At 36.9% G+C, this 20,279-nt stretch overlaps 2 protein-coding genes across 4 annotated transcripts; both read left to right on the top strand.

The window, feature by feature from the left end:
* The first annotated feature begins 8,085 nt into the window (after positions 1 to 8,085).
* Positions 8,086 to 10,824, top strand: LOC137935013 (pentatricopeptide repeat-containing protein At2g03380, mitochondrial). Its single transcript, XM_068779635.1, has one exon. The coding sequence runs from the start codon at positions 8,194 to 8,196 to the stop codon at positions 10,189 to 10,191; it is 1,998 nt and encodes a 665-aa protein (XP_068635736.1). The 5' UTR covers positions 8,086 to 8,193; the 3' UTR covers positions 10,192 to 10,824.
* Positions 10,825 to 16,309: 5,485 nt separating this feature from the next.
* Positions 16,310 to 20,063, top strand: LOC137934839 (uncharacterized). Of its 3 annotated transcripts, none has more exons than XM_068779383.1 (6): positions 16,310 to 16,495; positions 17,517 to 17,676; positions 18,698 to 18,770; positions 18,878 to 18,926; positions 19,152 to 19,275; positions 19,812 to 20,063. In XM_068779383.1, exons 2-6 carry the CDS (start codon positions 17,674 to 17,676, stop codon positions 19,899 to 19,901), a joined length of 339 nt encoding a protein of 112 aa, XP_068635484.1. In that variant the 5' UTR covers positions 16,310 to 16,495; positions 17,517 to 17,673; the 3' UTR covers positions 19,902 to 20,063. The 3 variants fall into 3 exon arrangements, with proteins under 3 accessions (XP_068635484.1, XP_068635485.1, XP_068635483.1); XM_068779384.1 differs by having other exon boundaries at positions 19,801 to 19,904; XM_068779382.1 differs by lacking the exons at positions 16,310 to 16,495; positions 17,517 to 17,676 and having other exon boundaries at positions 18,692 to 18,770.
* Positions 20,064 to 20,279: the final 216 nt, after the last annotated feature.

The raw sequence follows: 20,279 nt of genomic DNA, 5'->3' as shown, positions 1-20,279 counted from the left end.
GCAATTTTTTTTTTTTTTAATAACCTATCTTTTAAAACCTCAAACAAATATCATGATACATAGCATTATCAACTGAGATAGTAGATAATTTATTTTCATTTTTTCAATCTTTCAAATACTTATAATTAACATTTGTTATGTTAACACTACGAAGAGGAGGAAGAACATATGTAAAATGTAAGACTTGTTTTTGTAGCTTTCAATTATTATCGATGAAATGCCTAGTAATAACCACATATTCGATTTCGTAGACTTGATTATAACTGATACAATGAGCCTCTATTTATTCTAGTGGAAAGAAGTATAATTGTAGATTTTCAGGACTCCATGAATTTACCTCATGGAGAAAAAGGGAAAGAAACTCATTGGGAGAAAACTGGAGGAAGAAAGGTTATGGAATTGATTCTTCCTTACCCTCCCCATGAAGCTCTATTTATAGATTTATGAAACTACAATATTACAATAATACTCCTGAACTTAGGGTTTAGGGTTTAGGATTTTAACCCTGGAACTTTAACTTAATTACATGAATATCATCTCTATGAGATGACCCTTTATTTACCATCCTGCCATCAATGTATATGAGTCTATAGGTCTTCTCCTTGATCTGTGGGCCTTTGAGTTCGTCTTCTATTTATCTTGGATCTATGGGTCTTCCTTGACCTTATGGACTTGAGCCCATCTTCTAATAAACTTTGATATGTGGGTCTTCCTTGGTCGTGTGGGCTTGGGCCCTGTCTTCCAACACTCCCCCTCAACTTGGGGGTGAGAGAACAACATGAACTCCTAACTTGCTGTAAATGGTAAATAAAATTTTTCTTGTATAATATGTCTTCATCTTCCAACACACACTCACGCTGGTGCTCTCATTCATGAGGCCCAGCTGGTATAATATCAGTGAGAGTAAATCCCTCCTAGCCGCTAAGATATTGCTCTGAAGTGTCCACCTCCACCACCGTGTCCCTCCATAGGACAACGACTCTCAAGTGGTAGAGTAATATATGATATTAATGGGAAAGTAACATAAATATGACAATAAGTTCCTCCGTCACGGACTTCCAACCACGAAAATTTAATATTTTTTACGGGCATGAAGTTTCTCCGTCATGGACTTCCAACCACAAAAATTTGATATTTTTGACGATGGGATGAAGTTCCTAAGGCATGGACTTCCAACCACAAAAATTTGATATTTTTGATGGGGATGATGTTACTCCGACATGGACTTCCAACCACAAGAATTCTGATATTTTTTACGGAGATGAAGTTCCTCCGTCATGGACTCCCAACCACAAAAATTTGATATTTTTGACGAGGACATAAATAAATAATGGTATGAGGCTACCTCTTCTTCAATAATACTATCTCATCGAAAGAAACACAATAGCAGCAGCTTAAATGGGTTTGGCTTAGGCCCATTTAACACGACCCAAAATAATCCTTGTCAAATTGACCCATGAAATAATCCAATACACATATATTTTCCAAATACTATGCTGACCAAATAATAATCTGTCAATTTTTCAAAAATAATAATCTAGCCAGAGAAAAAACAAATTTACCGAGTCGCGCCTAAATCTTGGGCACGTATTGAGGCAGAAAATAAGTGGCCCGAGTCAAGTTGACCAGGACCCGAGTTGACTCGGCCCGAGTTGGTTTGGGTTGACTCGGTCAGATGGTGTTGAAACAGTGGTCGGCTGGGACGCGGGCTCGCTGGTTCGAGTTGACTCGGCGAGTTCGGGTCTCGGCAGCGCTGGGTTAACTTGGCGCTCAATTAAATTTCCTAACTAAGACGCTGAAAATTTTCTAACTTAGGAACCAACTTCCCCGCGCGCTGAGACGGTAAACCAGAGAGAGATCGGGAGGAAACTTTCCAAACCGAAGCTCAAAGGAGTTTCCGAAAAACAGCAGTAAATCTTCCCAGACCCTTTTCGGCCTCTCCGACGTCGACGACCGCCGGCAGTTCTCTCTTCTCTCCCCTGGTGGTCTCTGCCTCATCGCCCGTAAGTTTTAAAAACCAGCCAACATCGTCGAGTCCTCTGCCGTCGGAAAAAACTCTGGAGACAAGGAGGACGACGCTTTCACTTTTGATGATGAAGGTGGCGACGGTGGGTCGTCTTCCCCGCTCGGCTCGGGCTGAGAACGATGGAAAAAAACGCAGCAGCAATGGCAGCAGAACGTCTTCTCCGGCGACGGTGGGTCATCTTTCCCGTCAGCCGAACAGAGTTAGAAACGATACATCTTCTTCCCCGACGCCGACGCGGAATGAAAAAACAGAAACGGCAATAGCGCCGAACAGCTCGCGAGAACGCTGGGCGACTTCCTCATCGGGAGAAGTCGTCGTCTTCAACGTAAAAAAAACAATCGGTATCAGTAGCGGCGGTGACGGGAAGGCTTTGACAAAGGACGGTAAGCTGGACTGGTGCTTCACGGCGACGACTGCGTCTCTGGACTCCTTTCAGAACTCCAAAAGGAAGAAACAGCGTGATAAGTTTTTTTTTTTGGAATTTTACCAAAATACCGATTAAAAATAACTTATTTACAATAATAAGGAAGACCACAAAATATTTACAAAACTACCGAACTTTGACCGGTCTACTGTATATGTGGACAGTCAAAGGTGACACGTAATCTTTGACTGCTTACGTGTCGCTCCATCGTAGGCTGCCATGTCATTAATTTTGACACGTCATCTGCCACATAATTTACCACGTCAATATAAATTATTTTCTTTTTTCCCTGTCATCTGGGCCACGTAAGCACCCGCCACATCAGCCCTCACATTTGTTTTTAATTCTAATCTCTTCCACGATTTTCTCCTCTCCTCTCGTGTCGGCTGCTCTCCTCTCGTCGCTCCCCTGCTGCCACTCGCCTCCCCTGCTACCGCCGCCGCTTGGCCTCGCCCCTGCTGCCGTTGCTCTGCCTCGGCCTCGCCCCTGCCACCGCTCGCCTCCTGCCGCTGCTCTGCCTCGGCCTTGCCCCTGCCTCTGCCTCGGCCTCGCCCCTGCCGCCGCTCGGCCTCGCCCTCAACGCCCCCTCTCAACCACTCTCTCTTCGTCTCAGCCTTTTATCTCTCCTCTGTTCATCCTCTCGCCACCAACATTCTTCCTCTCTGTTCCTCTTTGTTCGTCCTCTCGCCGCCCCTTCCCTCGAAAATTAGGGGGGTGATTTTTTTAGGATTTTTGTTAATTGAATTGAATTATTGTATTTAATTATAATGTTGATTTGAATTTAGGTGTTTAATTACTGTATTAATTTTTTTGTGATTTACTGTTTAATTTCTGATTTTATGTTAATGAAAATTTTGCCAAATTAAAATTATTGTAAAATTATTGTAAAATTTTGTAAGATTTTTAAATAAATAATATTTTTTTAATAATTTATTATTTTGTAAATAAGGTGATAAAAAGTATACAAATAAAATATATTTTTAAACACTAAAACAACTTTTTTGTATATATTTTTTAATTTATAAATATTTTAAATGGATAATATATGGGTAAGACTTAAGGGTAAATTTTTTTCTATTTATAAATATTTTAAATAGATAATAATGGGTAAGACTAAAAAAAAATTATTTATAAATATTTTAAATCTATAGTAAATGGGTAAGAGTTAGATTATTTTTATTTATAAATATTTTAAATTTCTAAATATTATTATTTTGTAAATAAGGTGATAAAAATACACAAATAAATTATATTTTTAAACTCTAAAATAGTTTTTTTGTATATTTTTTTAAAATTTTAAATATTTTAAATAGATAATATATGGGTAAGACTTAAGAGTAAGATTTTTAAAATTTATAAATATTTTAAATTCATAATAAATGGGTAAGAGTTAGATTTTTTCTATTTATAAATATTTAAAAATTGTAAATATTATTATTTCGTAAATAAGGTGATAAAAATATACAAATAAATTGTATTTTTAAACTCTAAAATAATGTTTTTGTATTTTTTTAATTTATAAATATTTTAAATCTAATTAATTTACTTATTTTATTTTATTTTTTAAAATATGAAGAAATAAAAAGTGTAACGATAATTTTTTTAATTAATAAATATTTTAATTGTTATTAAATGGTGTTAAATAAGTAAGAGTTAATTTTTTAATTGTTTATTAATTTTTTTAAAATAATTTTTTATTTTAGATATAAGGTAATAAAAAGTATATTTGATTTTTTAATTTTTTTTAAATTTATTCAAAAATTTATCATGTAATGATGTGGCAGATGAGATGTCAATAATAATGATGTGGCAGCCTATGTGTTCATCTACAGCATCGCTCCGATGATGGAGCGACACGTAAGCAGTCAAAGCTTACGTGTCACCTTTGACTGTCTACATATACAGTGGACCGGTCAAACTTCGGTAGTTTTGTAAATATTTTGTGGTCTTCGTTATTATTATAAATAAGTTATTTTTAATCGGTATTTTGGTAAAATTCCCTTTTTTTTTCTCCCCGGCATCACAAACGTCTCTTATACAAGAAAAAGAAAAATAACAGTGTAATAATAGGAAATAAAAAAAAAATCCAATGAACATGGTCTCATGAAGAGAGTAGCAAAAGAAAAACATAAAATTAAAAAAACATAATAATATCTAGTAACTAAAAAAAAACCCAACGGGGAATGAGATATGAGAAACCATAGTCGGAGTCCTGAAGCTTTATTTATATATTTATAAAACTACAATATTACAATAATACCCTTGAACTTAGGGTTTAAGGTTTTAACCCTGGAACTTTAACTTAATTACATGAATGTCATCTCTATGAGATGACCCTTTATTTACCATCCTGCGATCAATATATATGGGCCTATGGGCCTTCTCCTTGATTTGTGGGCCTTGAGTATGTCTTATATTTATCTTGGATCCATGGGTCTTCCTTGGTCTTATGAGTTTGGGCCCATCCTCTAATACACTTTGATATGTGGGTCTTCCTTGGTCGTGTGGGTTTGGGTCCTGTCTTCCAACAATAATCAAATTATAATTAAACTACTTTTTGTTTCAATTACACTCGAAGTCAAACACTAAAAGGCAAACCCTAGAATATTTGAACAACTGAACATAAATAAAATATCAACATAATTAAAACACCTTTAAATTGAACCTCTTCATGAGACCTCCTTCCCATGAGACTCCTCTTAGACTCCACCATATTGATTATGATTTTATGAGACTTCTTGTTGTGAGAGTCATGCAAGACTCTTTCATATTTGTTCTTCAACAACTAATCTTGTTAATTTCTTTTAATAAAGTTTTCATTTTTTCTTCTGCCTCCTACACCTTCACATGCACTCCTTAATAATTTTGTGAGATATTTTTTCATAATTCACATTTGTCATCTTCATTACAAAATTAAACCTCCCCTCTTCTACTTTCTTAAATGAATACTCGTGCATAAGAAACCAATGAGTAATGACTACTCTCATTTTACCTATATCATATTTGCCTCCAAAATCCATAAGAGGAGGGTATACTAAACTATGATCAACATTAGACCCTATTGGTTGAGAGTTTATAGTTTTTTTATTTTTTCATTGTCATTTTTTGCCGAGTCGAGCCTGAACCTGCCTATGTTCGAGCCAAGCTTGATTTAAATATTTCGAGTCGAGCTTCGAGCCGAGCTTCGAGCCGAGCTCGAGCCTCAACATACATTTGAAACTTTTCAAAAAATATATATCGAATAAAATGTATATAAAATTATGCATACATTTTACATAAAATCGGGCATGACCTCTACATAAAATTGGGCATAACCTATATATATAATACATGTATAAAATTGGGCATAACCTCTACTTAAAATTGAGCATAATCTATATATATAATACCTATATAAAATTTGGCATGACCTCTACTTAAAATTGGGCATAATCAATATACATAATACCTGCATAAACACTCCATAAAATTATTTATACATTCCATAAACACTCTATAAAATTGTTTATACACTCCATAAAATAGTCTAAACACTCCATACACTTCATAACATTATACATAAACTCCATACAATAATCAAACACAACAAAATTAAATGAAATATCACTATCAATTTACAATCACCCAAATAAAAAGTAAAAATCCTTTAAATAAAATCTTATTACTATTAGTGACTTATTAGAAAATTACAAGAAATATTTTAAAATTTTCTTAGGAAAGTTAAATGGACCTTTTATTGCCTCTTCTAGGGAAATAAATAAAGATTAATAATCAATCTAATATATTATTATACTTATCGATAAATTTTTAATTAAATAAAATATCAAACACAAAATTACAATGAAAATTGTTTCATGCTAAAAGTATTACAACATCAACTGTTAAATACTTATTCAAAAATTTTCTATACAGTTTTCTACCCCATCTTGGAACGAAAATTTTACTTAAAAAATATATATGATTTTTAATAAGAATTTTCAATTAGAAAATTGTTTAAAACAAACATGAGACACTAATAGTTCATAGAAACTTATTTTATATAAAATTTATTTTAATTTTTTTCAAGAGCTATGAGGAAGAGAGTTTAAGGAAAAAAAAATTTTTTACTGTATCATCTTGCACGTGCGAAATCATCTTCGCGCAGGGGAGGGGGGAGATTATTTCTCCCCTAATTTCTCCCCTGAACTTAGGTTCTGGTTTTTCGCCGAGACGACGCGGAGGGAAGGGGATTACGGCGCTGGGGAGGACCTGTCGTCGGGGATAACGGCGGTGACGGAAACAGAGGCGATGGCGAGGAAAGGAAGAAATCGAACAGACAGCCACAAAGGCGGACGACGAGCAGCTGCGACGGGGGAGGGGGGAGATTATTTCTCCCCTAATTTCTCCCCTGAACTTAGGTTCTGGTTTTCCATTGAGACGACGCGGAGGGAAAGGGGTTACGGCGCCGGGGAGGACCTGTCGTCGGGGATAACGGCGGCGACGGAAGCGGCGGTGGCGGAAACAGAGGCGACGACTAGGAGAGGAAGAAATCGAACGGACGGCCACAGAGGCGGACGACGAGCAGCTGCGACGGGGGAGGGGGGAGATTATTTCTCCCCTGAACTTAGGTTCTGGTTTTCCGCCGAGACGACGCGGAGGGAAGGGGGTTACGGCGCCGGGGAGGACCTGTCATCGGGGATGACGGCTGCGACGGAGGCGGTAGCGACAGAAGCGGCGGTGACGGAAACAAACGTGATGACGTGGAGAGGAAGAAATCAAACGGACGGCCACAGAGGCGGACGATGAGCAGCTGCGACGACAACAACAGCCGACAAGAGGGGCTCGGCGGTGACGGGAGGAGGACCTGGCTTCGGTCGAGCTCGGCTCATTAAGGTAAACGAGCCGATTTCGGCGCTCGAGCTCGGCTCAAGCTCAATAGATAACGAATCGAACCGAACTCGAGCCGCTCGCGAGCCGGCTCGGTTCAAAGCCACCCCTAATATTAAGCTTTTCTTTCACCATTTAGAAGAAAGATTTCTTTTAATTAAAACCAAACATGAAACATTTTTTATCTTTTTGTACTTTGGATACTATTACCATTTTTTTATTTTCACATGCTTTCTTCTATTGCATTAGTAGTTTGGGGGAGACAATGAATCTTTCTTATAACAACCTTTGTTGACCTATTCCTTATACATACTTGAAAGGGAAGGGCTGAAGGTGTAGTGAACGAGGTAGCTCGAGAACTGGACCATCAGCAATGAACCTGACCTCGAATTCGATCTTCGATTTGACATCAAGATTAAATGATACAGACCAAGCTGGGGCCGAGCCCTGACCCATTTGCTTCGTTATCAAGTGTGGAACTGCAGAACTCTCTACCGAGTAACAATTGTAGCTTGGAAATGGAGTGCAAGCCAACCAGACAACCACACATTTAAGAGTACTAACGAAGCATGAAGCTGCAGTGGACCGCTATGTGTCAAGCTTGGTGTTGCCAGTTCTGGCGGGACCAAGGAGGACTACGAAGTTCGAATTTGAACTGCTGGGTCCTGTTCCTCACTCGAAACAGGTACCGCCATGAGAAACTTGAAGTCAGTTCTTATCACCACTAAGAGTCGAAGTACCGGTAGTGAAAGCCATGATGAAACTTATTCCTGTCTCTTGGAGGCAAACGTCAGTGACAAAAAATTTCAGGTATTCAAGATGTTTCAGCACATTCTCCAGGAACCTACCGCAACCCATTGGAGCAAATACGGATTCTATGCTTTTCATGTCTTTGGACTCCTGGTACTCTCTTTTGGGTTTTTGCGATAAGCCAACTTTTCTTAAAATTATTCACGGTCATCTCATGGTTCATGGCCTTACAGAAAATCTTCTTTTCGCTACTAAACTGGTTAGCTTGTATGGTTCTTTTGGAGATATCGGAGAGGCGAGAACGTTATTTGATCGTATAGAAAACCCGGATCTTTATTGCTGGAAAGTGATGCTCAGATGGTACTTTCTGAACGATTCCTATCCGGAGGTCATCAGATTCTATATGTGTATGAGACAATGCTTCACAGAGCACGATAATGTTATTTTTTCTATTATTTTGAAGGCTTCTTCAGAATTGCGTGATTTGAACGAAGGGAGGAAGCTCCACTGTCTTATTTTTAAAGTGGGGAGTCCTGATAGTTTTGTTTCAACGGGTCTTATTGACATGTACGCTAAATGCGGAACTATTGAATTTGCTCGTGATGTGTTCAATGAAATCACAGAGAAGGATGTGGTTTCATGGACTTCCATGATTGCAGGTTACGTGCAAAATGATTGTGCGGAAGAAGGGTTGAATTTATTTAACGAAAGGAGATGGATATTAGTTGAGCCCAATGAGTTCACAGTAGGAATCCTTCTTTATGCCTGCTTGAAGCTAGGTGCCCTGCATCAGGGGAAATGGGTTCATGGTTATATTATTAAGATTGGAGTTTCCTTTAATTCTTTACTAGGAACTTCTTTGTTGGATATGTATGTGAAATGTGGGAACATTTCTGATGCTCGTTGTGTATTTAATGAATTGCCTGCTGTTGATCTAGTCTCATGGACAGCAATGATTTTGGGCTATACACAAAGAGGCCATCCTAGTGAGGCCATGGAGCTATTTACAGAAAAGAAGTGGGAAACTATGGTTCCCAATTCTGTAACTATAACTGGTCTTCTTTCTGCATGTTCCCAGTTAAGGAATGTGAAAATGGGTCGAGTTGTCCATTTGCTTGCCATTCAATTTGGATTAGTTGAAGATGCTATAGTAAGGAATGCTCTTGTGGATATGTATGCAAAATGTGGTATGGTTGGATATGCCAACTTTATTTTCTCGTCCAATCTATCTGAGGATGTGGTTCCATGGAACTCAATGATCGGTGGATTTGCTCTAAATGGGTATGCGATTGAAGCACTGTCATGGTTTCACCGCTTGAGATCATCTTCTACCTTACCAGATGCTGTCACTTTGGTTAATGTTATTTCAGCTTGTGCTCATTTAGGAGCTCTGCCCATTAGTAGTTCTTTTCATGGTTATGCTGCAAAGAGCGGGTTTCTGTCAAATATCTATGTAGGGACTGCTCTTCTAAATCTTTATGCCAAGTGTGGAGATGTGGAGTCAGCTCGACGAGTCTTTAACGAGATGTATAAGAAGAACACAGTAACATGGAGTGCGATGGTCGGTGGGTATGGAATGCAAGGAGATTCTGGTGGTTCTCTTGCTCTCTTTACTGAAATGTTGAAGGAAAACTTGCTACCCAATGATATAACGTTTATGAACATATTAGCTGCTTGTAGTCACACAGGAATGGTTGATGAAGGATTGGGATATTTTAATGGAATGTGTCAGTTATATAATGTTGTCCCAAGAATGAAACATTATGTATGTATGGTGGATCTGCTAGCTCGAGCTGGAAGGCTCGAAGATGCATTAAAGTTTATAATGAAGATGCCAATAGAAGCTGATGTTAGTATTTGGGGAGCCTTTCTTCATGGTTGTCGGATACATTCTAGATTGGAAGTTGGAGAGGTAGCAGTTAATAGGATACTAGAGCTCTACCCTGAAAACCCAGGGTATTATGTGTTGATATCGAACTTCTATGCTTCAGATGGAAGATGGGACCAGGCTGGCAAGGTGAGAGATCTTATGAAAAGAAAGGGTTTGAACAAGCAGCCTGGATGTAGTTCTGTTGAGATGGATGATGCACCATATTCCTCACTACAATTGCTGGCAGTTTCATAGTAATGATTATTCCATTGTTTGCCATATCCTTGCTGATACTTAAATGTGCCAGTTGACTTGTATCAGAGCTCACAGAGGTCAAGAAGATAGATCTCGTATTCCTTATCAGTAACATATCAGAGTTTTCAGGGAAATGTTGTCGATACTTTTTCTCATTCTAGTTTGTAATTTTTTTCCTGAAAATGCACTCATCTTGATTGAAGATAGAGAGAAATCTTACTTTTTTCTCCATGTTGAGCTTCAGATGATCCTAATAAAATAGTGTTTCATTTGGACAGTGTAGAGACAACTCCGTTCTCTCCTAAGTGGATTGAGAGTGTCCTCTTTCACCCCTTAGTAGCGGGATTCTTCCTTGACTATCATTTGGTTTCTGAAGCTACCTCATTGGTGATTGCTTTGGTAATATAATGAGATATTGAGGTCTGTGACATTTATTGACACGTTCACATTTCTTGGAAGCAATAGTCCTCGAAGTGAAAACTTCATAATGGATAAATTAGCTCGTGATGGTGTTTCGTTACAGACTATGACTGCAAGGGACAAATTTCCAATTCAAAACCCCCAATTTTTTTTTTGTTTTGCCAACTAGGTTGGCTTTGGATGTATCATTGTATATTCTTCTTTCTTCTTAATACAATTCACACCATTTTCAATAAAAATAATGTTTGTTATGACCATTCAAAGTTATTGAGCTGCCTCTCAGATTCTTAGAAACATATTGGCTGAGTATCAGTTCTTTGTGGTGGTGGAGGTTAGGAAAATTTGATTTGATTTCAAGCCATCAATTTGAGATTTTCTTGTGGCACTTTGACTATGTGAATGTGACAAGATCTTCAGAAGCATAGGTTTTATTGAATATTTAATGTGTTTTGCTTGAACAAGTTCATTGGCTTCTTATTTGATCTGCTGCAGATCTGGTTTCATTCAACCTTGTGCAAGACTAAGGTTTTGTCAGTACCTTTTCTAGGAAACATTGGAAATGTATTTCTAGGTAGAAATACGTTTTCACCGACCATTGGTGCCCTCATGTTTTCTGGAAAAAAGGTATTTACCTGGAAATTCTTACCCGGAAAATCATATAATTTTCCAGCTAAGGTTTTCCAGCCAAGATGGGGCAGAAAACCATATGTTGGAAAAATGTCGAGCTTTGACCTAATCTAAAGCCATCTCCAAATGCTGCTCCTCTTGACACCCTCTTACTCCTGTTCCTGCGATCAATGCAGCTTCTTCCAATGCATGCCGTCTAACAGTTACCTCTCTCTCTCTCCCTCTCTTCCCTCTCTTCTCTTCTCCTCTCCTCTCCTCTCCTCTTTCTCCTCTCACTCTCTCTACTACAGGGTCTGGGCCGAGAACATATCTTGCAGCTAGAAAGAGATCTTGGCCATGAACGTTCGTGGAAGTGGAAGACCTCACATATTTTAAAGCTAATTTAAACTCAAGGAAGTGACCTTGGCCATCCTGTTGCCACCTGTCAGAGTTTTCCTCTGTTATGGATGTGTAATTCTTTTTTCTTTTCTTTGATCTCTGTGGTTTTTTGGTAGAATTTGAAATCGAATGAGAATTGGCACTGAAGGGACCCTTGAGCTATTGCTGTTGTAGGTAATTTAAATCTATGAAATCTATGACTTTTATGTTTCACTACATGCTGTATTTGCCTCTTGTGGTAACCTGTGCAACATGCCCGCGTTTTGTGCACGGAATTCATTATGCCCACATTTTGTGCTCAAATTGTATTTGAGCTGCCAGCAGAGCATCCTTTGGCTAACACAAGATCCCTCCGTATACTTTTTGGTCGTACGCCACCTCAAGTAAGTTTTGTTGATGTCCTTAGTTTCCCTATTTTAGAGTCTAACTGAGATTCATAAAGCTGCACTTCTACATGGAACTCCAACAATCAATATTTACGAATACATGCAATTGTGTGTGGAAAGGAAAGGCTATGGGCCAAATGGCATCACCAATTGAGGTGTGGAAATTTACCTATCAGAAACTGGCCTAATATTGTAAACTAGATTCTTTAACAAGAAATTGAAGTTGAGAAGTATGCTCAATGCAAGGAGTAATTATTTGGCAATCATACCAAGAACAAAATGATTTTAACAAGTTTTGGGAGATTTTGGTGGAAGTATCAGAAAAGAGATGTAGGGAAACCACCGCAATGGTAAAGAATTAGCTTAAGCCTGTAAAATTGTAATTTTTTTTACTTTTCTACAATGAACTAATTGCCATACTCAAGAGTCTCTTAATAATTTTTCTTTTTTTTCTCTTTATGTGGCTTCATTTATGAATTTTATGGATGGTGTGGAGAAAAAGTAGATAAATGGAGGGAAACACTGAATTATAGGGTTTGAAAGTCATACAATTTAAGAGTAAATACATGGGCCACAGCTTTAGTACACATACAGAGATTATGAACCCAATGTGTGTTAACAGCTCAGAGGTATACTGTACAGAGACCCTTCTCGATATCTAGGCTTGATCATCCAAAAGTAAGAAGAGATTAAGCAAGATGCTACTCATAATATTAGAAAATCTGGATAGTTAAAGTGGAGACTACATCTTGGGTTTCATTGGTAAAAAATCTCTTCTGTTGCAATACTTCCTATCTGTCCATGAGATTTCTGGCAATTGGAGATGCCTGCAAATTGCCAGTTTTCTGCTGGAAAGAGCAGTAAAGGTCATCCCTTTGGTAATTGACCTCAAAACAGTCAGGCAAGGCTAAGATGGTTATGATAAAATATAGGTAATATTGATAACCAATATATGGACCAAACAATTAACGATGTTGCAATAGGTATCAGGGGGAGAAACTACACAGATCAGGTAAGTGAGCTAGTGATACATAACAGGATATTGGAGGGGGGATGATGATAATGTGGTTTATGGATTAGAATCCATCTAAGAACATGAGAAAGAATGTTGTGGACTCACTGAATTGAGCTCAATGATTTAAACATGCATTTCTTTATTTATACTCTCTGTTGGGAAAATGCAATTTCAGAGAATTTTTTTTACTGTATGAATTGAAAGTGGAATTTCCCCTCCCTCCCCCCCACGTTTTCACACTTCCTGGCAGTTCATACTTCTGTCTCTCAAAACTGTCTAATATGAGAACGTGTGATGGCATATGCCTTAGGGATTTAAGGCTTGCTAAATGGCATCAAGTGATGAACTTGAAATGTGAGAAAAATGAGTACAGGACAAGGAACATCACTACAAATGTCATCCCAAACAACCAGCCTTTTAGCAGAACAGAGAATGCTAGTTTTAGCAGGTGTTGGTTAAGTTTTTTATTGACTACTATGAGTTTATGAGGTTTTTTCTTGTAATATTTTTGGTTGTTATTCAGGACTCTCAAGCTTATATGACTAAAATGATGTGCACACTACTGTATTAACTCCCTAATCCAGGAGTTGTCAATAGGGCCTCTTCGTAAATAGATGGAACAGATGAACTAATTGTACCTGCATGATCAGTGTTTTTTATTTTGATTTTATGTGAAAATGATAGTTTGAAGTGTGAGAAATGTATTTGGGGGATCTAATGAGCAGGACTTTTCTATTTTATTGCAACAAGCTTGTAAGTTTCATAATGGAGAGTTGAGGAGGCTGCAATGATGGTTTCTGGTTAGCTCATGATGATCCACGGGTGTCAATTTCCTTGTCTTTTGCCACAAATGCTTGTGCTGTCAGAATATCTTATATAAAAAGGGAAAGACAGAAAGAGAGAAAGGACGCACAATCCAGTTGGTAGCTTTCTTCCATAATTTAAGTGTCAAGCTACATCCTGATTAAGCTGTATTTCCTGGGACAATTTGATATGTGATGAAAAACTGAACTCTGATCTTTGCTCCATGTTTTTCAAAGCCAACTTGTCATGGTCAGAAGTTTGAAACCAGGAATACTATTTTAGTTGTAAAACCTATCCCGATAAAAAGCGATAGGCAGAGGAGACAACAGCTTATTGCTGATTGCAGTTTTACACAAATCCATGTTTCATATAGTTTATTATATATATATAGAATGCAATATCATTTAAACCAGTTTATAACATTATGTCAATGTAAGAATTAGATTTAGGCTTTGACATTCCTATTATTAGCTTTCATGTTTTCAAAATCTCATCGCAGGTCATTGATGGTGATTACTAGGATTTCTCATTGCTGGTAATAGCTAGTTGATTACTAAAAAAATTTCATTACCTTGAAGCTATGATGAGGTCCAAAGAAATATGATTAGCAATCAGAAATCACATGGCAACTTTTAGCGGAAATGTCTCACCTTCCTCGCCCTCCAGCCATGAAAACTTGGTTTCCTCCTCTGCTGGGCCATTTCAAATTAAATTTCGATGGAAGTGCTCTGGGCTGGCCTGGGCCTGCTGGATATGGTGGGGTCATCCATGATGATAAAGGAAACCTTCTCCTCTCATTTTACAGGCCATTTGGCGAATCGGACTCGACAATTACCGAGTTATTTGGTTTATATAATGGATTAAATTTTTTTCATCAACGGATGGTAGGTCCTCTTTACATCGAAGGTGATTCAAAAGTTGTCATCAATTGGTGCAAGAAGTCTTCTAAACCTCCTTGGAGGCACTAGGATTTTTTTGAGGATATCTGTAATTTAATTTCTTAATTGCAATATAGCTGGAATTGTATTCCTAGATCTACTAATCACTTAGTGGATAATCAGGCTAAATTAGGTGTTTTCCTTCAATATCTTATTGAGGAGGAAGGCCTTGTACAGTAAGGTATGTATTTGTACTTTTTCTAGTAATACATTCACACCTTTCTCTAAAAAAAAAAAATCAGAAATCACATGAGCAGCATACCAGCCACTCTCAGATCAGTTGTTGGATCCAAATATCACCCATTGTTTCATGCAGCTTACAAGCTCCCATTTTAGCTGAATTACAAGATGTGAAAATTGCAGTTACAGTCTTGTTCAATATTTGATTTAAACATTCATTAGAATTGTGGAAGTGCAATGCCTTGTTTGTCACTTGTAACATAGCTCAGTACTTTCTTGTAGGTTTAGTATACTGGGGTTGTGAAACTTCCAGTTCCAGTAGGCTTGAGAATATCATTAGTAAGATTGTTGTGCAGTTTTATTTAAAATTAGTTTATGTTTTTCTGACAAAAATATATGCCAATGGTTAGATGAGATGAATTGTTAAGTTTAGATTTTGAGATCATTAGAAATGTTAGTTAAGCAATTTTTTTTCTTCTAGTTTGATAATGCAAACTATATTTCTTTTGCAAAAATACATGTATAGTATTATGCCTGTATTTCGAGTCACGACTAATTGTCGTCTTCTACTTTTTGTTTTTTCTTTCTTTTAGTTCATTTAGATAATCTACATTTAGTTTTGATTTCTCACTTTTTAAATCAATGCTTAATTTTTCTTGATTTACTTTCCATCAACTGCTCTACATAGAGTAGAATATGTTATTTCATCCTCAGCAATGTCAATTGTGTAGTATAACTCCAAAGAAAATTCTTGTACCATTTCCTTGTAGAGTTTATGCAATGGAAAAAGAATAATAAAATGCAAGGAAAGTAAAGTAATTAAAAGGCCATTTAGGCAGGCAGAAAATAAGGGAGAAGGTTCCATACAAGAAAAAGGTCTGGATAGTCCTGCCTCTGGTGAACAAGGTAAAAGAAAATGGCCTTGATAGTCCTGCCTCTGGTGAACAAGGTAAAAGAAAATTGCCTGGATAGTCCTGCCTCTGGTGAACAAGGTAAAAGAAAATTGCCTGGATAGTCCTGCCTCTGTTGTAAGGCTTTTCAAGAGAGAGAAAAATAGATACTTTCACCCCTTATCTTAATTTTTTTGGTTAATTGTGAGATATTTAGTCAATATTACTAAAAGCTTTTGGCAATGGTGAAATATAAAAACTTTTAATGTAAACTTATTTCATATTAGGTTACACATTATTTTTTATCAAATATGCTTTGATGAAATTTTTTAAAATAATTACAACTATGTGAAATATTTTAACAATTGTTTATATTTTGTTCCTCATTCCAAATCTTTCTGGCTCCGTTGCTTTACTTACAAGAAATCTAAACTGACATGAAAAAAATCAGAAATTATTACTGGGTGAGCAGAACCAGTCAAGCCACCGGTTCGGTGGACAGTCTGCTGGCCTACTATTGAGTCCCCCAGCGAGTGCTTCGTTCAATCTTGGAGACGAAGGAAGAGACATCTCCTAGACGAGCTTACTGTTCCTTGCGGTTTTCAGTTTCTTGCTATCACCACAGAGCGCTCCTTTTCCTACCATTACGACGACGAAGATCGCCAGGCAAGCGCTTTCCTTCGTTTTTCTTTTTGCTTCTTTTCAAACATAGATTGGATGAGACATGTCTCTAATGCCGCCTTTGTCTCCTACCAAAACAAAGTTGGTTGCTTTCTCATCCATGGCAGGCTCTGCTTTTCTTTTTCTCCTTTTCGGTGCCATAAGCTTTTGTTTGGTAAGTGGATCTGGGTCATTGAATGGATAGATATGAGCATGGAGCTGAAATTTCAGGATTTTGATAGTAGTATATGCTTCTCTCTCGTGTGTTACTTGTCAGGGTGGATTTCATGCTTGATCTGCATTCTGCACACAGATGTGGCCTATAAAATAGATCTTTTTTTAGTTTTAGTTTTTTTAGGCAGATCAGATAATTCCTTTCGTTGTTTGAAGAAAGAGTTGCTAGGAGCACGAGTCTGAGTTGCTTCTGTTTTTGTTTGTTACAGACAACGAAATGTATAAATGTATCATCCGGAAAACAAATGGCAGTCTCTTACAACTTTGTCTATGTTATCCTAGCCTTCTGTCTGCAATTACCAGCCTTGGCTTTTTTATGCTCTTCACAGGAAACTTACATCTCTGAAGTGTTATTAGTGGTTTGCCAAGATTGTTGTGTGATTTAATGTTAAAAACTTTACCTGGGTTCAGTATATCTGATTGCGTACTTTGGTTCCAAAGAATGAGAGACAACCTTGACCACACCTGTATTTGATTTGCATTTTGTGGGAGAAGTTGTTTCTGTGTATCACATTTTCAGTTGTAGAGTTGAGTAACTTAAAAAAATGGTTTCCGTCTCACTTTAAGTAAAGATACAGTAAGGGGTTATAATTTTTATTTTTATTTTTGTAAGTAGAAAAAGTGTATCTTTTTAACCTTAATTAAAATTTATTCCAATGCACTTATGTCTTGAATAACCTCAAAACTGTCTTGTAACTAATTTCTATAATTTTCATCAGTTGACACTATCAGAAAATTTTCCAATCCAGGTAACAAGGTAATATAGGTACTAAATGGAGGCTTCATTTTGCAGGGACTCTACATTCTCTGCAGGACACTTTTTGCCATCTCTTATGTCCATGGCAGCTTTTTATCTCCAACAAATCATAAAAGGACAGCAAATTGTACTAGTGGAAAATAGGAACTTTTGACTCCTCTCCTTTCTAGTGGATCTTGTTGATGCCATAAAGATGGTAATTATCTTTAAAGCAACATAAAATGTTCTTATTTGCTTTGTTTTTTTTGTTCTATATTTCTCCTTTATCTTCTTCTTTATAGGTGGTGATTGTGCTTCTATTGTCTAGTCTGAGTTGGAGATGTTTTTAGCTTAGGATATAGTAATTTTTCTTTTGCTTCATTATCATTTACTTTCCTTTTATTTGTCCTCTTCTTGACACAGATGAAACCATTTCTTGTTTGCCTTTTCTATGTCACTGAAGTTGTTTTTTTTGCTTATTACTCTTCTCTTTCTCTCTCTGTCTCTCTTCTTTTTCCTCTTATCATTAAAAATAATCACTTTTCTTCTGTTACTGGAAATGCTTACCAACTTGATGTTTTACATTTTTTGGGATCTGGGTTGTCTTTGTTCAAATAGTGAAGTGGGAGGTATGCCTATACTACGTTTATGACTGTTGCTGTATTATTTAGAAGATGAAGTCTATGTTTCTTTCCATGACTCTAACAACATCTATAGAATCTTTTCTGGAAAAAGTCATATATCCAGGAATATTCAATCAGTGAGGCAAGTTATAATTTATTCTGCAGACTTTCAATCATAGAGCCATTATAAAAAAATTTAAAAAAAAATCAGAGAGGGGAAGTAATACTTAAATTTGAGATGCAAAGTTCTATACAAATTATAATAGACTCCATCAGCAAAAACTGAAATTTGTTTTAGTGCACAAGTACCAATGCACTTTGGCTTTTTCACCATTTTCTTAGTATCTGTCAACCATGAGTAACAGTGATTTCATTTTGACTGAGTTTCACTTAGCTTTATATTTTATTTGCCATGGGAGAAGTGTGAAACTGCCTCTAATGAAAAGACCAAACTATGCTGGTGGATTTGTACTGAAGAGCTTGAAAAATGCAACATTAGATTGGTAATGAATTTCTTTTTCTGTGTCAAATAGTCGGTTTCTCAAGTGCTTCTGCAAGTTGCTAAATGACCCTTTACATATTCCAAGTGGCATTTACCATTTACTTCTGATGCAGGAAAAGGAAGCAAAGAAGGAGGCTTTTAGGAAGTATCTAGAGTCTAGTGGGGTACTTGATGCTCTCACCAAAGGTTGTTCTCTATCTTATCTTCAGAGCGTTGGTTTCTCTGATGTAGTTATATTACTTCCTCTTTTTGTGCATATTGAGGTATTAAGTCATTGTTTTGCAATCTTGTAGTTCTCGTTGCTCTATATGAGGAGAATGACAAACCTTCATCTGCAGTTGAGTATGTTCTTGGTTGAATGCTAGACTATGGTTATGTTCTTCACTAAACCCTGTAAAATTGTAGGACAAGTGCACCGTTTGATTATTTGCGAGTTCTTTGAGGCAAAATAAATGCTTTTTTACTTAAGAAATTATCATTCATAATTAATCATGAATGTCATCTTAGATATTCTTTCTGTGAGATGTGCTGTTGGATAGAATTAAACATCTATGATGTGCCTGACAGGTTTGTCCAGAACAAATTAGGTGGTCCAACTTTATCTGAATATGAAAGGCTACAGGCTGAAAAGTCAGATTTGCAGATGAAGTACGATGAGCTTTTGGCAGCTCATCAGGAAGCTTGTCGTGAGGTACTAGTGTAGCAAGAAATTCTATACATATTTGGAATAATTATTTAGAATATCATATGGCCTTAAACTGTAATTTACAGGTTTCCTACTATTATCACTTCCAGAAATTAGCATGGACATGAAAGAGATAAATGATCAACTTTGTTAAAAATGACCCAAGGAATAATTATATGCTGGAATGGTAAAATAGTAAAGTAATAATATTTCAGCCTTCATTTTCCATAAAAAATTCAGCCTTTATAAAAAAAATAATGCAACCATGTGAGATCTTCAGTGAGGTGAAGTGGCTAATGACTACTCCCATTTAGCATGTTTTGTGGTTTGGGCCTTTTGGCTGCATGACTGCATGGGGAGATTTCTAGTTTAAGGTCTTGTGTACGATGTTCAACAATCAAAAGAAAAAAAAAAGAAATATCTTTTTGGTAGTTCAGCTAAAGATCATGTTCGCCCAAAAACTGTTGCATAGTCTTGACCTTTTATCTCTCAAATAATTTAGTTGCTCATGTTTGCTTATACTCAAAGTAGCTTCTTTGCAGCTTGAGGAGCTGAGGAATTCCTCCATGCCCATGGAAGCAGCCTGTGAAGTGATGGTGCCTATTGATAGAGAAACTCCAAAACACAATTGACTTTTAAAGATGCTTGAGGAAGAAACTTGTATGCCTCATGTTTAAGGTTGTTTGTAGAGGAGTGTCATATCGATCTGGTGAGTGCATTATGAGACTGATTTAATTGGTGTATTATGTAGTTACTAACAATACCGTTACTACTAACGGAGTCACATTTTCTCATTTGGTTTGCTCATTGTGGATCAAGCAATACATTACTGTTTGATGAATGAATTACAGTATGAAAATCCTAGTGGCCATGGATGGCTTCTGTTCTCAACGTTGTGAATTAATCCTCTCTTGATTTTTGCATAACTCTGAAATTTCTCATCCTACTTTACAATCACTGGAAGCTTTTCTGTCTCATTCAACTTTTCTCAGTAAATCAGTTATGCTGTG

This window comes from Aristolochia californica, unplaced genomic scaffold (genome assembly GCF_029961685.1).
Source record: "Aristolochia californica isolate CCGP_79_NKW_82.1479 unplaced genomic scaffold, dmAriCali1.0.hap1 SCAF_6, whole genome shotgun sequence".
NCBI lineage: Eukaryota > Viridiplantae > Streptophyta > Magnoliopsida > Piperales > Aristolochiaceae > Aristolochia > Aristolochia californica.
The sequence above is the reverse complement of the archived record's forward strand: the minus strand, read 5'-3'. Positions and strand labels throughout refer to the sequence as shown.